The following is a 20,681-nucleotide window of genomic DNA, read 5'->3' on the forward strand; positions in this document are numbered from 1 at the left end:
TTGCCAAATTAGCTCCTTCTTTTTTGGCTTATTAATGGCTTCTTTGTGATTACAAATAAGAATGGCCTGTTAAAAAATAAAATAAAATAAAATAATTAAAAAAAAAGAATGGCCTGTTAAATTATAATTATACTTTGTAACTTAGTGTAGCAAAACTGTGAGCATAGAGGTCTTAAATGTAATTACCTGTTGATGGTGTGTTTTTGTTTTTGCCTCATATCTTACTAAAATTGAACTTATGCAGATTCAGAGCATGACCATCCACTTACTAGCTGTGGGGTTGTATGAGAGTCCCTTAATATCTCAGGATATGTACATATATGTATATATAGAAAAACATATATATATATGTATATAAAAATGGGTTCCAGGACCCAACGTGGATACCAAATTTCAGGGATGCTCAAGTCCCTTATATAAAGTACCATAGTATTTGTGCATAACCCAGGCAGTTCCTCCTGTATACTTTCAGTTATCACTAGATTACTTATAATATCTAATAATATAATGTAAATACTATGTAAATAGTTGCTTGCATGTGGCAAATTGAACTTTTATTGGTTTATTTTTGGTTTTTTATTACAGTATTCATATTTTATTTTTCTTTAGTGAAAAGATACTGGAAGTATAGAAATATAGCATCACTGTGAAGAAATTCTTTTTTTTAATTTTTATTTTATATTGGGGTATAGTTAATTTACAATGTTGTGTTAGTTTCAGGTGTACAGCAAAGTGGTTCAGTTATACACATACATATATCCATTCTTTTCCAGATTCTTTTCCCATATAGGTTATTACAGAATATTGAGTAGAGTTCCTTGTGCTATAGAGTAGGTCCTTGTTGATTATCTATTTTATATATAGTCATGTTTATATGTTAATCCCAAACTCCTAATTTATCCCCTCTGCAACGTTTTGCTTTTTGGAACTTTCTGAAATTTTTTTAAAAATATATTTCCAGTCCATGGTTGGTTGAATCTGCAGAACCTGCAGATACAGAGGCCAACTGTAATATGCATTAAGGCTCCTCTATGTCTTTTCATTGCTCGATAGCTCATTTCTTTTTAGCACTGAATAGTATTTCCTTTGTCTGGAAGTGCCACAGTTTATTTATCCATTCACCTACTGAGGGACGTCTTGGTTGCTTCCAAGTTTGGGCAGTTATGAATAAAGCTGCTAAAAACCACATGCAGGTTTTCGTGTGAACATAAACTTTCATCTCCTTTGGTTAAATACCAAGGAACATGATTACTAGATCGTATGGTAAGAGTATGTTTAGTTTTTTTAAGAGCCTACCAAACTGTCTTTCAAAGTGGCCGTACCATTTTGCATTCTCACAAACAGTGAGCAAGAGGTCCCGTTGGTCCACATCCTCACCAGCATTTGGTGTTGTCATTGTTCAGATTTGGATCATTCTAATATGTATGTAGTGGTATCTCATTGTTTCTTAAATTTGCATTTCCCCGATGATTTATGATGTGGAGCATCTTTTCGTATGATTATTTGCCATGTGTATATCTTCTTGGTGAGGTATCTGTTGAAGTCTTTGGCTCATTTTTTAATCCAATAGTTTGTTTTCTTATTGTTGAGTTTTAGGAGTTCCTTTGTATATTTTGGATAACAGTCCTTTATCAGATGTGTGGTCTGCAAATATTTTCTCCCAGTCAGTGGTTTGTCTTCTCATTCTCTTGACATTGTCTTTCACGGAGAAGAAGTTTTTAATTTTAATTGAAGCTTCTTAATTCCTTGTTTTGTGGATCATCAGGCCTTTATGTTTTCATATGTAAAAGGGGAGGAATGTTACAGTTTTTGGAAGGATCAGTGGTCAAGAGCCATGAAGCATTTAGCACAGTGCCTGGCACATTGTAACGTTCAGTTAATAATGGTGTATGTCATGCCCCCTCATTTAAACGTGTGTTCACAGGGGCACAGCCGTTAGGGAACTTATACCTAACTGGTTATTAAAAGAGCCAGAAATGAAATAAAATAGAGTCCGACCCTATTCCCTTCCTGCACTCTCTTCTTACCAAGTCACTGAGGAAGAGTTACTGAGCTGGATTGACTGAACCCAGGTCAACTGCTTGAAAGTGACTATCATGCTTTTTAAGATGTTCTGAGTTGTCAGAGTGATTGGATCCATTGCAGGTCTGGTGCCCAAGCACCAACGACCGTGGCTTTTTTTTTTTTTTTTTTTGGTTTGTTTGTTTGTTTGTTTCAAGGCCAGGGACCAGTCATCACTCATGGGTAGGTTCTGAAAGGCACAATCACTGTATAGTGAAAGAGGCAACGTACTTCAGTCGAAGGGATACAGGCTTTGTAGCCACACTGATAAGGGTTAGAATCTATCCTCTGCCACCTTTAACTTGTATAAGCTCAAACAAGTTACTTTATTTCTCTGACTTCAGTCTTCTTTTCTGTAAAATGAGTCCAATAATTATGATAATGATAATAGCTGAAAATGGCAGAGCATTGGTTGTGTGTGCTGCAGCACCCTGAGTTCTGTACATGAATTACCTGATTAAATTCTCACAACAACTCTAAGGGAGTGGGTCTTGTGACTACCCCTGCTTTACAGATGGGGGAAACTGAGGCAAGGAGAAGTTAAGTAATGGAAGTGGTGGAACAAGGATTAGAATCCCCACTTTCTGGGAATTCCCTGGCAGTCCAGTGGTTAGGCCTCCGCCGTCTTACTGCTGGGGGCCCAGGTTCAATCCCTGGTAGATCCTGTAAGCCACTGAGATCCCGTAAGCCATGTGGCGTTTTTCAAAAAAGAAAAAAAAGAATCCCCACTTTCTGACTGCAGAATCTATGATGCATTCTTTAAATTAAAAAAAAAAAGCTGTATTAATATAGTTCACATATAGTTCACAAAATAAGAGTGTACAATTCAGTGGTTTTTAGTATATTTACAGAGTTGTATAACCAACACCATATCAATTTTAGAACATCTTTATCACCCCAAAAAGGAAACCCTGTACGCATTTAGCAAGTCACCCCCCATTTCTCCCTGTATTCCCCTATTCCTAGGCAACCACTAGTCTACGTTTGGTTTCTATGGATTTGCCTCTTCTGGATATTTTACATAAATGGAATCATAATATTTTGTGATTTCCCAAAATATTATGCATCTGGCTTCTTTAATGTTTTCAAGGTTTATCCTTGTTGGTGCATGTGTTGGTATTTCCTTATTGGGCTGAATAATAGTCGATTATATGCATATACCACATTTTGCTTACCCATTTATTATTTGATGGACATTAGAATGGTTTCCACTTTTTTGCTATGATAAGTAGTGCTGCTGTGAACATCTGTGTACAGGTGTTTGTGTGGACATACATTTTCATTTCCCTTGGCTTCCATATGTGTTTTGATTGTAGTTAATCATACTCTGGGAGAGTATGATTTCTTCTGGGAAAAACAAAACAGTTTCTTACTTGGGAGAGGTCATCTTACATTGCTGCTACAGAATTAATGGTGGGGACCTTTACAGACAGTGGTAATTGTGTGATGAGCACTGGGCAAGGCTCTTTACAAGCATTACTCCATTCAGTCCTCACAACAATTATAATAGGGTAGGGATTTTTTTTTTTTTTTTTTTTTTTTTTTGCGGTACTTTGGCCTCTCACCGCTGTGGCCTCTCCCATTGCGGAGCACAGGCTCCGGATGCGCAGGCCCAGCGGCCACAGCTCGCAGGCCCAGCGGCCACGGCTCACGGGCCCAGCCGCTCCGCGGCATGTGGGATCCTCCCGGACCGGGGCATGAACCCGTGTCCCCTGCATCGGCAGGCGGACTCCCAACCACTGCACCACCAGGGAAGCCCTAGGGTAGGGATTTTGAGCCCATTTGATAGATGAGGCAACTGAGCCTCAACAAGCAAACTGCTCAAGGTCACAGAGCTTGTAGAGTGTGTGGGAGATGAACTTGGACCCAGGCATGTGCAATGGCCTACCGGGCTATTCCCACCATGTTATGTGGCTGCCATTGTCAGGGGTATTTATGACAACCCCACCTCCCCATTGTAGGTTTACTGACCTGGATTTTACAGTGTTTTTGTGGGAGTTTGCTTCATTTCACCCTGTGAAACAGATGATGATATACTTGTTTTCACCAAGTGGCAGTGGAATTGAGTGGGTGCCCAAGGTCATGCATGGGTCAGTTGGGAGGGGCGGAGTCTTGGCTGGAAGTGTCTTCCTGGGAGTCTGGGTTCATTGCTTTGTGCCTTTCAGCACAACTGCTTTCAAAACAGCAGATTGCACCCCTAGGAATACTGTTATCCTCTCCCAGTTCTCTGTTATTTCCTTAAATATGCACTGAAATTTTACCTTAGGTAGATACTCTGGTACCCATCAGCAATAACTCTAGAATCTAATCCTGTGAATTCTGTTGAGCTATCAAGAATCCCTCTATAGGGCTTGCCTGGTGGTGCAGTGGTTGAGAGTCCGCCTGCCGATGCAGGGGACACGGGTTCGTGCCCTGGTCGGGGAAGATCCCACATGCTGCGGAGCGGCTGGGCCCGTGAGCCATGGCTGCTGAGCCTGCGCGTCCGGAGCCTGTTCTCCGCAATGGGAGAGGCCACAACAGTGAGAGGCCTGCGTACCATAAAAAAAAAAAAAAAAGAATCCCAAGAATCCCTCTTTAAACTTCTGTGTGTAGCTTTTTTCTTTAACCCTGGTCACACTCAGGCTGTGTCCATTGTGAGTTGTGTGCTGTGAGCACACCGTGCACACTAGCTGTTCCCTGTCAGCGCTCACCTTCATGAGTTGTGAAGGGAGGGTAAGGAGCTAGTGGTGACATTGTCATCGCATTTGAACGTGAAATACTTATGGAATAAACTATGAAAGATTTTTTTTTTTTTTTTGTAAACCAATAATTACATAAGGGGTTGTTTAACTCACTGCTTACTAGTTTACTGCTACCAGGAAGGGTTTGGCTTTGAAGAGACACAGGCAAGTGCCTTGAAGCCAAAGTTTTGGTTTATAATTTTAAAAACTACTCATTTTAGGAAGAGCAAGTGTGGAGCTCATTTTTTGCCTTTTCTAGGGAAAAGGGGTTCCTGTTTACTTACTTGACAGGTGTTTCAAAACTGGGTCTGGTGAAGAGAATTTTGACTAAATAATTCACAGCCATTAAAATAAGACCAATTTCCTGGGGTAGGGGTTGGGGGGGGGTGAAACACAAAAGCCCGGTTTTCAGCTACAGGTAGGTGGGCTATGGTTTGCCCGCCCATCCTGAGGCTGGCTGGCTGTTTGTTTCTACTCTCTCTTGAGATGCCTTCTAAAATGACATACTGGACCCAGCATAAAAACACCATAGGAATCCTGGTGCAGAAAACCATTAGCCCAGTTTATCCTGGTGGTGGTCTCGTAAGATTTCATACCTGCTGTATGGAGCCTCCTGGGAACCTTGATGATTTTACTTTGTGCTCCTTCTGTCTTACTTGCTTTCTTCCTCTCTCCTTTTATTTCCTTCCTTATGAGGTGTCCACATAACATTTATTAAGGGCTTAGTGTGTGCAAAGCACACATCACATTGTACACATAGAAAAGGAATCAAATCTGGGGTGGGGCTCCAGCCTCACACCGGTATCTGACAGCGTTAACTGTGTGAATTACGGCTTCAGCTTTCCTGTTCGTAGAATGGAGACAGTCGTAGCTAACTCACAGGGTTGTGGCATCAATGAAAAACTGTACAGAGAGCCATGGGCGAGGTGCCTGCTGAGTGTTAATGGCTTCCTTCCGTTCTGGTTCCCATAGCCGTCTGGTCTCCGGTTTCCAGGGTTGCTGTGTGTTTTAAGACTCCCAAGCTGTAATTAAGTTATTTAACACATCTGTCCGTGCTGAGAACGTAGCATCCCGTGTGTGTGTGTGTGTGTGTGTGTGTGTGTGTGTGTGTGTGTGTGTGTGTGTGTGTGTGTTTAATTTATTTATTTATTTATTTATTTTTGGCTGTGTTGGGTCTTCATTGCTGCTCGAGGGTTTTTCTCTAGTTGCAGCAAGCAGGGGCTACTCTTCATCGCAGTGCATGGTTTTCTCATTGTGCTGGCTTCTCTTGTTGCAGAGCACAGGCCCTAGGCGCATGGGCTTCAGTAGTTGTGGCACACGGGCTCAGTAGTTGTGGCTCACGGGCTCTAGAGCACAGGCTCAGTAGTTGTGGCGCACAGGCTTAGGTGCTCCGCGGCATGTGGGATCTTCCCGGACCAGGGCTCGAACCCATGTCCCTTGCATCGGCAGGCAGACTCTTAACCACTGCTCCATCAGGGAAGCCCCCCATGTGTGTTATTAAACAGTTTACTTCCCAGCCACACCGAGTGCTTGCAGTGTCTTGCACACACCTTACAGGTTATCCCTCCTGCTCTGCTTGCGGTTCCCTACCCAGGTCACCCACCCACCCGACAAGTTAGTCATCTTTCAGCACTGAGCTCACGTAGAACACAGGAGGACCTCTCCTGCCACTGGGGCACACTTCCATCTACCCCAGACCTCCCATCCCGGTTAATAACACGCATTCATGCCATCAATTTCACATTGTGTATACCTGCCATTACTTCAGGGGTCGCCTTGCTCCAGCCCCATGTAGCCTTTTTTCTTTCATGATTGTAAGCTTGTTTCTCACCTCATGGCCTTTGCATCTGCTGTTCCCTCTCCTTGGAGAGAGATCCAGGTTTTCTTATGATTCATTCTTTCCAAGGTCCCATGGCACTTACTGCTACTGGAGATTATAATATATGTTTACTTGTCTGTTATCTCTGTTAATATCCTCCCTGTGAGGGGAGGACACTGGCTTGTATTCCCCCCAGCATCTATAGCAGTGTCTGACACATCCTGGGTTCTTGGGGAATATTCGTTGAATGAATGAGCCTTGTATATTCGTCTGCTGTTGTAGTTGCATTGACTTGTGATTACTGTTTACGTGTCCCATTTCCCCACTGGACTATGACTGCCTGAGGGTAATGATGTAGGGTAATTTTTCTTTTATTCACAGGGTGGGTGTCTAGTTGCTTGGTAGATGTTTCTCGAATATGTGACTATGGAAGTTAGGGATCTTGGAAAAGGTAAATTCCTAAACTATTGAGATCTTCTCCTGGAGGCAGCTGTCCACCACAAAGTGTCCTTTTGATGCCACTGGTAGAATAGCTGCTCATCAGAACAGGCTGCAGTGGTTCTGATGGCCTTTTCACTAGCGGCCCCTCCTGCCTTTCTTTTTCAGGGTCTTTGCCCTGTGCTGTTCTCTGGGTCCTGCACAACCCCACCCCATCCCCAATTGTATTCATTCTACAGACCTCATCTCAATGTCCCTTGCTCATGGGAAACACCTCCCACTCCCCACTCAGCCAGGTAGGTCAGGTGCTAGCTCCTGTCAGACTTCCTGACCACAGCGCTGTGTATGATTTGATCTTCATTTGATCCTCAAGGTCTGGCATGTTGTACTTGGTAAACATTTGTTGAATGAATGAGTAAAGAATTAGTATATGTGCACACCTCCATTCATAGCAGCATTATTCACAATAGCCAAGAGGTGAGAGGAACCCAAGTGTCCATTGGTGGATGAATAAATAAAATATGGCATATGTATACAGTGGAATATTATTCAGCCTTAAAAAGGAAGGAAAGTCTGACACATGTTACAAGGATAAACGTTGAGGACATTATGCTAAATGACATAAACCAGACTAAAAACGTCAAATACTATATGATTCCACTTACATGAGATATTCAGAGTGAATTCATGGGAACAGAAAGTAGAATAGTGGTTGCCAGGGGCTGAGAGGAGAAGGAATGAGGAGTTGTTCAATGGGTATAGAGTTTCAGTTTTGCCAGATGAAAAAGTTCTGGAGATTGGCAACAAAAAAGTTCTGGAGATTCACAACAACGCGAACGGACCTAACACTACTGAACTGAACACTTAGAAATGGTTAAGATGATACATTTTATGTTATGCAGTTTTTTTAGCACAATTTTTAAAAAAGTGAGTGATGGCAAAAACTGTGACTTTTGGAAATCATTGAAGAAGAATCTGGAATTCTTAACTTGTAGGATGCCTATGACTTCTGGGCAATATGCATAAATTTAAGGGAAAGAAGTGTTTATTTCCTCATCAGGGAAGCAGGAGTGTTTACCTAAGGACAGTCACAGTAAAGGAGTGAACTGCTTTGTGCCCTCCGTCCTTGCTCCTCTGCGCCTGGGGCCCTGGGCTGGTCCTGGCTGGTCAGCTGGGATCGAGTCCTGGGCATCCCCTCAGCTTCTAAGGGTCCTGCTTCAGTAGGACTCCTTTGTTCTCCTGCCCTCCTCAGTGTAAGATTTGAAACAAACTTCCACTCGTTTCCTATCCTTTTTTTTTTTTTTCGGTACGCGTGCCTCTCACTTTTGTGGCCTCTATGCGGGCCTCTCACTGCTGTGGCTTCTCCCCTTGCGGAGCACAGGCTCCGGACGCGCAGACTCAGCGGCCATGGCTCACGGGCCCAGCAGCTCCGCGGCATGTGGGATCTTCCCGGACCGGGGCACACACCCGTGTCCCCTGCATCGGCAGGCGGACTTTTAACCACTGCGCCACCAGGGAAGCCCCCTATCCTATTTTGCTGTCCCAACACTTCTGAAGGACTTACTCTTGTAGAGTCCAAGGGAAGGACGTGAACATTTTCGAGTGCCTGTTCAGCAGTGCACTTTGCAGGGAAAGGTTGCCTCATTCCAGGCTGATATTTGCCCTCCAAGGTGTAGGTGTGTTATCCCCATTTTGTGAAGGAGACAGATTATCCCAGGCCCACAGCTAAGTGACAGAACAGAGATTGCCCCCAGATCGTCTGCCTTTAAAACTCACGTCCTTGCCTCTGCTTCAAGTTGCTTCCTATATGGTCTGCATCTCAAGGTCCACATTTATTCCACATCTCAACCTTAAAGAAGTCAGAGGGCTCACTTTCGCTCGGTCTGGCCCATTGGTGTCACATGCACTGTGGTAGTGAGGACCACCAGCTCCCTGAGACCATGCTTCCAAAATCCCAAGCCCGACTTTCAAACCCCCGGTATCCCGTACAGTCTTTCTTAGCTGTTCAGAAACCCAAAATGTGCTTTTCAACCCCACCCCCACAAGTGGTAAAGACAAAGAGAGAAACGGATAGCAGGGCTCTTTGTTATTCTTTTATCTTCAAAATTTACAGAAAGAGGAGAGAGGGGAGGAAGCTCTGCTTAGTGAGCATTCTGTCCCTGCGGTGGCTCTGAGCTGCACCAACAGCCCAAGTACAGATTTACGTATCTCCAAGGATGAGCAACTTCTTATCTTCATGCCTTTTAATTTTCTAGGTAACAGTAGCAATTCCATTCTTCTGAAACATTACACATGTCTCTAGAATGCCCTTCTTGAATCATTAATAATTTCTACTTGGGTATTGAATCATTTTACATGTCTAAAAAGAATATTTACTCCAGTTCTTTGGTTCCCTGGCACAGGAGAGAGGGAGGAAAAGAAAGCCAAAAGAGCGGTGCAAATGCAGACTGCTTTCTTTTCTCCTCACAAGTGGTGCTTTTCAAAGCGTTTGGCGTCCCTGCTGTATGGATGTGTCACTGAGAGATGACAACAGGATTTGCTGGGAATGTGGGCCACTATTGTATCTGCCTTACGTAACCACGTGGAGTGATGGCAATGGGTGAGCAGCCTGGGATGTAGGCAGTGGTCTGGTTGCTTAACCTCCAGAGGCCATGAAGACCACTCAGGTCCTCCAGAGGATGTGGATCCAGGCTGTTAAAAAGTTGGGGAGATTGAAAGTCCATGTGAGTTCCTCTATAAGCTTTCCCCCTTTTCTTTCCTGACCTTTCTTTTGTGGAAAGTTGGTGGGGGGAGCCTTCTCACAGTGGTTCCTTTTTCCTTTGATTTATTTGTGCTTCTGGCAGCTTTCCGTAACAAATTGTGAGATTCAGATTGTAGTCATTGGTGGGTTTTTTTAATACTTGTATTGTTTTTAGCAGACGTATGCAAAACTGATAGCCTCTTATGGGGTTTCTGAATCAAAGGCTGCTGTTTTCCATGTGTTGGGAATCTGCAAGCACGGTGTTGCTTCCTGGGGATAACTTAATAGTTTGCCTATTAGATGTTTGTTTGTATTTGGGTAATTGTAATTTCTTGTCTGGGGAAAAAACTTCTTGCTTCCTTGTCTTGCAGAAATGTGTATTCTTTTTCTTTTTAAAAATATTCTTATATCTCAGATTCTAAATGATAGAAAAAAAAGTTTTTCCCTTGTTCTTTTTTCCCTTTTATAGTTTGAACATCTGTAGCACTATAACATGTATAAGTGTTTACTTTTATGGTGGGTGGGATCTTTATCAAACATGTCCCTTATGGGCAGATATTGATTAATCTTTAGCTTTGGCTCTGACCCTCCATCACTGGGAAGCAACAATTTGTAGACAAAAAGCTTAAAGATTTCTTGTTGGGGCAGTGAAGACTTTTGGTGTTTGCCTTTTGGTTGGTTTTTAACACATTTCTATATTCTTTATGTAAAATATGGGATTTACCTGTTTGGCCAAGATATTTCTTCTTTTTAACATCTTTATTGGAGTATAACTGTTTTACAATGGTGTGTTAGTTTCTGCTTTACAACAAAGTGAATCAGTTATACATATACATATGTTCCCATATCTCTTCCCTCTTGCGTTTCCCACCTTCCCACCCTCCCTATCCCACCGCCTCTAGGTGGTCACAAAGCACAGAGCTGGCCAAGGTTTTTCAAAGGAAAGAAACTTTATAACAACTAGAAAATATTTTTTAAAAGATTGAATAACTGTTTGTCTTTGTCCCTTTCTCATTCTGCATGTAAATACCTTACTGCTAACGCAGTGTTTTATTTATGGTAAAAAATAAATAAATAAAAATTGGCCCACTTTTATCTTCCTGTGTTGTCTAGGAATGAGTCATTACAAGTTTGTGGGGGTGATTATTCACACTACTTAGGAAAAGTGAAAGTGACGCGGGGAAGCGGAGGTGAAGCGGAGGTCCTCCTGCTGCTGGAATGTTGACTCTTGGGGTGAAAAGGAGACTTGGCATCTTCTGCAGCTTGCTGCTCCCTCAGAGCTAGCCTCTCCTCCACCTCACCTGCCTTCATGCACCTCTCACATTACTGCTATGGTCCCCACCCTGCCCTCCTCCAGTCCACACGGTCATACTTTCTTCTGCTCTTTGGCTTTGCAAAGTCTGTACTGCATTAACAAATATTTGGTATGAGGTCCTTGGGCCAGGAATCATTGAGTACCCTTTGTTCACTCATGAACCCGCCCCCTCTCCCCTCTGTTTTTTAACTTACAAAATGTTTGGTACATGTAAGAATTATGTGTCTAAGTCATAAAGCATAATTATAAAATATACCCATGAGCCCATCACACATACCCATGGACCCTCACCAAAATGGACCCAAGGTCCCTTCTCACTCCTCTGCCTCATCCCAGGTCACGTACACATACATACACACAAACATCTCTAAACAAAAGATTGGTTTTGTTTGATTTTTTTTTCCATTGTAATAGAAAACACATAACATAAAACTTATCATTTTAGTCATTCTTAAGTGTACAAGAATATATTAAGAATATTCACATTTTTATGAAACATTGTTTGCTCTTTGAATTATATAAAACTGATAGCACGCTCTATAAATTCTTCTCTGATGTTTTTCATTCCATATTATGTTTGAGATGCATCTATGTTGTGGATGTGTGGCTCTAGTTTATTTTCATTGCAGTATAACATTGCATTTTAATAGTATATCACAATTTGTCATTTTTGCTCTTGAGAGATCGTTTGGGTTGTCTCCAGGTTTGGGCTGTTGAAACATTGCTGCTGTGAATACTCTATGTGGATCTGTGTGCACATACTGGCACATTGTTCTCGGGCCTCTGCGCAGGAGAGGAATCACTGCGTTGTGAATACACGTACCTTTACTCTGATATATGTGTGCTTGTAAAGCTCTCCAAAGGCTAAGCAGCTCCCTGCTGGCATTCATGCAGTCTAAATATTGACAGCAATTCTCTGATCTCTGCACAGCCCAGCACAGGTTGGGTGGGGCCCAAGCCCGTTGGCCCAGTTCGAAAGGCCTGATCTCAGCTGTCAGCTGAGTTGCTGCATGCCAGTAGGCTGTCCCTGGAGCTGATTTTCTGGGGAATATGTGTGATTGTGTGGGGTGTCTGTGTTTCTGGAAAGATAGTATATAGTTGAGGCAGACTCTCAGTGATTGGCTTTTCGGGGCACACCTGTGGTTGGTAAGCTCTACATGGGCTTTGGCTGTTTTTTTCACCAGTGTAGTCCAGGTGCCACAAACCACATGCTTGGCACATAATGGATGCTCAGTAAATATTTTTGAGTGAGTGAGTGAGTGAGTGAATAAGTGAATGAATGGATGAATGAAGGGTTTTCTCTGAGACTTTGTAAAAAGTCACAGCTTTGTGGGCTAAATACAGCATGGTGTACTTTTAATTCTCAATGGCACTATTAAAATTTATTTTACTCTAATTTCCTCACCTTTAAAATTAAGATTTACAATGTATCACTTAATATACTTTTTTAATATTATATTTAAGTAGTCAGTGGTTTGTGTCACAACCCATTAACCCTAGGTAAGAAGAAGTCACTTATAATCTGAGCAGTTTCATGACAAGTTGGTGAAGTCTTTGGCACCTGGCAAGGTCTGATCGATTAAAAATTTGATTCAGTCCTGTTGGCGTGGTAGTGGTAAGGGATTCATCCTTTCTCTGCCAAATCGAATTTAAATTACTACTGCAGGCAGCACAGGAATACTTAAAGACAGTATAATCTTATTAAGGAAGAACAGTGAATTTCAAAAGCCAGGTGCTTGGACAACATTTTGAAAATAAAATTTTGTAGTAATGCACTGATTTTACTAAATGATAAAAAAATTTTAAATCCAAAACTTAAAAAAAAATTTTTTTGCGGTACACGGGCCTCTCGCTGTTGTAGCCTCTCCCGTTGCGGAGCATAGGCTCCGGATGCTCAGGCTCAGCGGCCATGGCTCACGGGCCCAGCCACTCCGTGGCATGTGGGATCTTCCCGGACCGGGCCACGAACCTGTATCCCCTACATGGGCAGGCGGACTCTCAACCACTGCGCCAGCAGGGAAGCCCTAAATCCAAAACTTTTAATGGAGAGTTTGCTGTTTTTATTTTTGTCATATATTCTATAAACAATGTACTCATAAAAATATTCTCTGCCATACCACAACTCCTGGGGAGATTTAATATTTTTTGGTATTTACTCTTCCATTCTTTTCCTTGTATGCTTATAAAAATAAATATATCAGGGAAATAAAAAACAGAAACAAAGAATGATGCTTTGTGTCTTGATTTTTCCCCTCAATAGACATTTAAGTATAGATATGTATATATGTAACCAATCTGTTGTTGGACATTTCATTGATTATCTATTAAAAATTGTAAGCAGCTGTAAACAAGTTTATATGTATATCTTTGTGCACTTGTGCAAATATTTCTGTAGAATAAATTCCTAGAAGTGGAATTGATTGATCAAACGGTATGTAGATTTTACATTTTGAGACATATTAATAATTTGCCCCCTGGAAGGTTTATAGCAATTTATATTCCCACTGTTTCTACCAACAGCAGGCAGACCTGAAAATATAAAATGAATTCTCTCTTTCTAATTGAAAACACAAGCATCATAAAGAAAAAACTTTAAAAACGGACAGAAGTTAAATGATTATTTCAGTGCCTATGTATTTCATTGTGTTGATTCATTTAACCTAAATATCACTCTTTTTGGACATTGTGCTCCCCTCCACCCTATAGCACTGCCCAATCCTAGGGGTCATTGTCATGGTACTGGTTCTTTTCTGATGACTTTTCTTTCTTTTTTTTTCCCAAATTTATTTTACTTATTTAGTTTTGGCTACATTGGGTCTTTGGTGCTGAGCATGAGCTTTCTCTAGTTGCAGCAAGTGGGCTTCTCATTGCGGTGGCTTCTCTTGTTGTGGAGCACGGGCTCTAGGCACCTGGGCTCAGTAGTTTCAGCTTGTGGGCTCTAGAGCGCAGGCTCAGTAGTTGTGGTGCAGCATGGACTTAGTTGCTCCGTGGCATGTGGGATCTTCCTGGACCAGGGCTCGAACCTGTGTCCCCTGCCTTGGTAGGTGGATTCTTAACCACTGCGCCACCAGGGAAGCCCTCTGATGACTTTCAAATACATTTTTGGGGTAGGGTACTGTGTGCTGTTTTTCTTAATATATGGGAGTATAGCTATATTCAAAGAGCAGTTGGCAACTGTATTTATTTTACCACAACTTACAGAGTAATTCACTTTGTTGAAATGTGTCAGCTTTAAGGTATAGTAAAGAGCAGAGAAGAAACTTGGAAAACATACATGCTAGTAAGGTCACTTCCGGGTGATAGTGGATTGGTTGTACAAAAGCCACTTTGAAAACCGAAGGTGCCAAGAAGTTAGGAGGTATTCTCTGGAAATGGAAAGAGATGATCAGTTCTGATCAGCTGGGTTTCTGCTATTTCCCTTTAAGAAAAAATTCTTTTTTTGTTGTTTTAAATTTATTTATTTATGTATTTTTTAAGTCACAATTTTAAAAAAATTTATTTATTTTTGGCTGTGTTGGGTCCTCGCAGCTGCACGTGGTCCTTCTCTAGTTGTGGAGAGCGGGGGCCACTCCCCGTTGTGGTGCGCGGGCTTCTCACTGCGGTGGCCTCTCTTGCGGCGGAGCACGGGCTCCAGGTGTGTGGGCATCAGCAGCCGTGGCGCCTGGGCCCAGCTGCTCCACGGCACACGGGATCCTCCCCGACCAGGGCCCGAACCTGTGACCCCTGCATTGGCAGGCGGACTCCCGTCCACTGCACTACCAGGGAAGCCCTATTTATGTATTTTTTATTTTTGGCTGAGTTAGGTCTTCATGTGGGCTTTCTCTAGTTGCGGTGAGCGGGGGCCACTCTTTGTTGCAGTGCGCGGGCGTCTCATTGTGGTGGCCTATCGTTGCAGAGCACGGGTTCCAGGCGCGTGGGCTCAGCAGTTGTGGCTCGTGGGCTCCAGAGTGCAGGCTCAGTAGTTGTGGCGCATGAGCTTAGTTGCTCCATAGCATGTGGGATCTTCCCTGATCAGGGATTGAACCTGTGTCCCCTGCCCTGGCAGGCGGATTCTTAACCACTGCGCCACTGGGGAAGTCCCTCTTTTAAAAAAAAAGAAATTAGAAAACTTTATTAAAATCATCAAAAAGTTGTGTTATACTGGTACAAATTGGAAAATGCTGTTATAGACATATACCACAAAATTCCAGAGAGGAATGGCTCTAAACTATTCCTCTCTGGACACCAGACCATAGGCACCTGAGTTTCTAGCTAACCACCTCAGATGTGCTATGAAAGAAGCAGAGGGCCACTGAATGTAATAGAAATTTCCTTTCAGAAAACTTGTAAGTAGTAGCAATCAGTTCCTTCATCATACTAATTGGGTGATGAATGAATAGTGTATCCATCTGTTAGTTTATTGAAAAGAAAACCTTTTTGAGTGCCTACTTCTGTGTGCCAAACACTGTTCTAGGAGATATCGGACAAATGTGAGGGCGTGAGATATAAAAAGCTCACCTGAAAATCCACTCCCTTTTTTTTTTTTTTTAATTGAAAAACAGTGGTAATGGTGAACAAACTTAAAGAATTGGGGAGATTTACATAATTTAGACAATGACCTTTTTTGAATGTTTACATATTTTGTCGTGTTGATGTGCCTTCATTTAACCTAAATGTCACCTCGTTTTGGATGCTGATGCTCCCCCCCATCCCCCACCATAGCACCCGATCCCAGGCATGCTGGTAGCACGGGTCCTAGTTCTCACCTTTTCCAGGTACCATTTTTAAAATTCTTTTTAACCCTAGTGGTGATTTGAATTCTATTTTTAAATCTCTGAGAGTTCTTGGAGCCAGATGGTATTAACCAGGGAAATGTCCCTAAAGTGAGTACATAGAGAGAGGAGGGAACTAAAAGACTATAAATTCCTCTCAATTTGAGTAATCAGTTATAGCTACTCAAGAGTGGCTGGCTCATCTTTCTTCTCTACATACAAACAAAATTGCCTTTTCCTAATCCCGTTCTATCAAAGGATAAATTATCTGCTCCAATATATCAGTTGTTAGAATTGCCTTTTGTGCTAAATGTCTTTCCCCCACTAGCCTAAGAGTTTGTTAACTGGGTAAAACAGGAGCACATTATCTGGACATGTTTTGATTCTTTTCTCTGTCATTAGTAGCAGTGAAGGAATGGCAAAGTTGATTTTTTAAAAATTTTAATGTAAAGGAACTAGATAGTCTTTCTGAAATTATTTGTATATAATAAGTACAGCAAGGCTTTTTATTCATATAATTAGATTCCTTTCCTTTGTGTCCTTATGTTTTAGATATTCTCTATTTAAAAAAAACATGTAACTAGATCTACTTGTTTTTAATCCATCTTGACCATCTGTTTTTATATTTATTGTGATTACTCTTCTATATTCTTCTGTATTCATTTCTGCAATAACAGTTTGTTTTGTATTTGTCCTGCTTTTTCTAAATTTCCCATTTTGTCTCTTCTGCCTTCTTTTGGACTGACTTTTTTTTTTTTTTTTTTTTGTGGTACGCGGGCCTCTCACTGTTGTGGCCTCTCCCGTTGTGGAGCACAGGCTCCGGACGTGCAGGCTCAGCGGCCATGATTCACGGGCCCAGCCTCTCCACGGCATGTGGGATCTTCCTGGACCGGGGCACAAACCCATGTCCTCTGCATTGGCAGGCGGAATCTCAACCAATGCACCACCAGGGAAGCCCTGGATTGACTTTTATTTTGCTTTGTTTTCATTTTATTTTCCTCTCTGCTATTTTGGAAATTATATAGGCCAGTAAATTTAACATGTGGATTTTACTCAGTGAAATTCAAAATTAATCTACGGTTTAACTCTACTCTTGAATAAAATATTTAGAATAATTAAATCATGTTAAAGTCTTCTGGATTTACATGCTATGTTGCCCAGTGTTCTACTTCTGTCTTATTTGTTTAACTCTCACAAATCATACGTTATTATATTGATTAGTTGCATACAGCCAATATATGTCCAGGCTTACATTCCTTCTTGCATCTTAGGTCTTCCTTCTGGGATTATTCCTTTCTTAAATTTATCCTTTGGAAGTTCTTTTATTGCTTGTAATAACCTTTCCCAATTTTTGTTTTTTAAAAAAATGTCTTTCTGCCCCCTAAATCAACAGATACTGTTTTAAAGCTACTGTTCTACCGAGTTCAGCCTTTCATTATTGCTGTTTCAAAGTCGGCTGTTATTCTGTTTGCTCTTTTGTAATCTCTTCTACCTATATGCTGTCATCTCTGTATCTTTTTCTACAGTAAGATTACCATGAATTTCAAAGTGTTTTTCTTTCTTTTTGAATTTACCCTGTTTGTGATGTATAAGCCTTCTTGAACCAGAAAAATCATCAAGTCCCGAAGAGCTGTTGTGACTGAGTATTGCATGTCTCCCACACTCTCTTATCATCTCCTTCAGGAAATCTTAGACACATTGTAAGGCTTTCTCACTCTTAATTTCTTTCATGTGTCCCACTATTTTAATGCTTTGTGCTGTATTCTGGGTAATTTCTTCACATCTTTCTTCTAATTCATTATTGCCTTCAACCATGTGTCGTATGTGGTTTAATCCATTTTTAAAATTTAATACATTATTGACTGGGGGATTTTTGCAGAAACTAACTCCTGTGGCCATAATATGTCTCCCGTCAAAAATGTGTTAATTTTATTATCATATTTTTTTATTTCTAAAATTTTTTCTTTAGATTTGCTTGGTCATTTTTTAAAAATAAATTTATTTATTTATTTTGGGCTGTGTTGGGTCTTCATTGCTGCATGCAGACTTTCTATAGTTGCGGCGAGTAGGGTCTACTCTTGGTTGCGGCGCACGGGCTTCTCATTGTGGTGGCTTCTCTTGTTGTGGAGCATGGGCTCTAGGAGTGCAGGGTTCAGTAGTTGTGACACACGGGCTTAGTTGCTCCGTGGCATTTGGGATCTTTCCGTACCAGGGCTGGAACCGGTGTCCCCTGCATTGGCAGGCGGATTCTTAACCACTGTGCCACCAGGGAAGTCCAGCTTGGTTATTTTTGATGTTCTCTTATACTTTCATTATACTTTTAATTTCCCCTTTTAACTTCTTATAATAAAGAAACATATGAAACATTACACATCCTTTTTTTGGTTTATGGTTATAATTCCATGAAACATTATACATCCTTTTTTTGGTCTGTGGTTATATTTCCAATATTTATAGTCTTTGATTCTGCAGTTTTTTGTTTTAACTCTCACTTGCTTTGTGTATGTGTTTAAATTGTGAACTCATGTTCCTCAAATGTTTATTTGAGGGATTCTCTGAAGCCTGTGTTTTAGTGTGTTTCAGGGGGAGAATTTCATTCTCTTCCATGTACCTGGGTGGTGCTACCAATGCAGTACCACTTTGAGTGTGAGGGTTTTGGAGGGGGGAGGGTGTGGTCACATCTGAAATATGAATTTCAGTCTCAAACCTGAGTGAGTACAGGTCTATTGATACAGGAATTCTCCATGGAGATATTTTTAGTTATTTCCACTCTACGCAGAGCCAGGAATAAGGTGGGCAACCGTCCCTGCTGTCTCCATTGCCTGGTAGTGTTTTTGCCCCTAATACATTCACTCTGATCTGATCTCCACCCTGTTTGGATCCTACAGTTTCTCTCTTTTCCTGGCCTCCTGTTGAAATGCCTGCTTCAGTGCTGCCTTATTTCTCTGGCTTTGAGCTTTCTTGGCATTTCTTGCCTTTAAGGATTTCCCCTCAAAGGCAGCCTGCATTTAGTGGATTATTATTATTATTATTGAATGATATCCACTGTTTTCAGGTTTGTCTAGACATCTGTTTTAGAATATTGTCGGAAACTGAAGCCCAGTGGTCTTTATGCTGGCATCATCATCTTTCACACCCGCAATACTGGTGGAGAAAAGGCCAAGGGGTCCCACAGATTACACAATTTGGCAGTCTCTGTGATAAGGCCAAGGATTCCTTTAGGCATAAAAATCCATAAAACTTGAGTTCCCTGGTGGTGCAGTGGTTAGGACTCAGCACATTCACTGGCATGGCCCCGGGTTCAACCCCTGGTCAGGGAACTAAGATCCTGCAAGCTGCACAGCGTGGGCCTCCCCCCACCCCCCACCCCCCCCACACAAAAATGCATGAAACTTGCCTAGGAGGTCACCTTTGACTGGAGGAAGGGGGATTTTTTTTTTTTTTAAAGAATGAAAATATATCTGTTTTGCAACTCTAGATAATAAGGGCTTTTATCATGACAGTGTTTTGGAGTGGTGATAATAAAAAAGCTTAACACTTAATATTCCATTTGTTCTTTTTTTTTTTCTTTTTGGCCGTGCTGTGCGGTATGTGGGATCTTAGTTCCCTGAGGAGGGATCGAACCCACGGCCCCTGCATTTGATGCGCAGTCTTAACCACTGGACTGCCAGAGAAGTCCCTAATATTTCATGCTTTTTAGGGTACATCTCTCCCTGTGTATTTCACTAATTTTCTAGTATTGTTAAGTTTTCCATTTCATTCAAGGAGAGTATATTTGAAAATATAATAGGTAGTATAATGTTCCTAACAAATATCCACTCTTTGGTGTATAGAATGTGTGAGCTGGCCTTTCTATAGACACATTTTGAATTATAGTTTTATTTCTAACATTGAAATGTTTGTGGTTTTAATCAGATTGATTTTGATTGTTCTAAAACAGGCCCCAGGCATGGAGGAGTTGATATGGGAACAGTACACTGTGACCCTACAGAAGGTGAGTACTACACATGCCATATCTGCTACAGTCTGTTCTTGAGTTTACAGATCATGGATCTTTTTTTTTTTTTAATTGAAGTATAGTTGATTTACAGTGTTTCAGGTATACAGCAAAGTGATTCATTAAACACACACACACACACACACACACACACACGCAAACACTTTTTCAGATTCCTTTCCATTATAGGTTACTACAAGATATTGAATATAGATCCCGGTGCTGTTCAGTAGGACCTTTGTCTGTTTTATATATAGTTGTGTGTATCTGTTAATCCCAAATTCCTAATTTATCCCTCCCTCCCTTTTTCCCTTTGGTAACCATAAGTTTATTTCCTATGTCTGTGTGTCTGTTTCAAGTTTTTAAATAAGTTCATTTGTATCATTTTTAGATTCCACATATAAGTGGTATCATATGATATTTGTCTTTCTCTGTCTGACTTACTTCATTTAGTGTGATAATCTCTAGGTCCATCCATGTAGCTGCAAATGGCATTTCATTCTTTTTTATGGCTGAGTAATAGTCCATTGTATATGTATACCACAACAGATCATGGATCTTACTTATTTTTACGCAAACACGGTTATTGCATTGACAAGGATTTGCATGTTGTTATTTTTTTGGCTGAGGTCTGTATAATATAGAAAATTATAGAGGTTAATTAATGTATTCACCTGTCTTCAGATAGAATAGTTTATGAAAAAAGAGAGGAAAGGAAGGGAGGAATGGAAATAATGTGTTCTGTTTAAGGACGGTTGAAGTAGCTTCTACAACTTTTGTAATTTTAATTATAGCATTTATAACTTATTCCCTCAGTGAGTTTTAAGTCCAAACTAAAAA

The 20,681-nt window shown here is 41.3% G+C and overlaps 1 protein-coding gene across 9 annotated transcripts in view; it reads left to right on the top strand.

Moving 5' to 3' along the window:
• The window catches only part of TJP2 (tight junction protein 2), a 130,680-nt gene that overhangs the window by 67,232 nt on the left and 42,767 nt on the right, over positions 1-20,681 (top strand). For 6 of the 9 annotated variants that reach the window (XM_059072710.2, XM_059072709.2, XM_067039558.1 and 3 more), the window contains one exon: positions 19,785-19,838. In XM_059072710.2, the coding sequence (XP_058928693.1) occupies positions 19,794-19,838 (45 nt within the window). In that variant the 5' untranslated portion in view covers positions 19,785-19,793. Of the gene's footprint in view, positions 1-9,613; positions 9,762-19,784; positions 19,839-20,681 lie in introns of those variants that run through there. The other 3 variants (XM_067039557.1, XM_067039560.1, XM_067039559.1) reach the window with 2 other exon arrangements.

Source organism: Kogia breviceps, chromosome 8 (assembly GCF_026419965.1).
Source record: "Kogia breviceps isolate mKogBre1 chromosome 8, mKogBre1 haplotype 1, whole genome shotgun sequence".
NCBI classification, from domain to species: Eukaryota; Metazoa; Chordata; class Mammalia; order Artiodactyla; family Physeteridae; genus Kogia; species Kogia breviceps.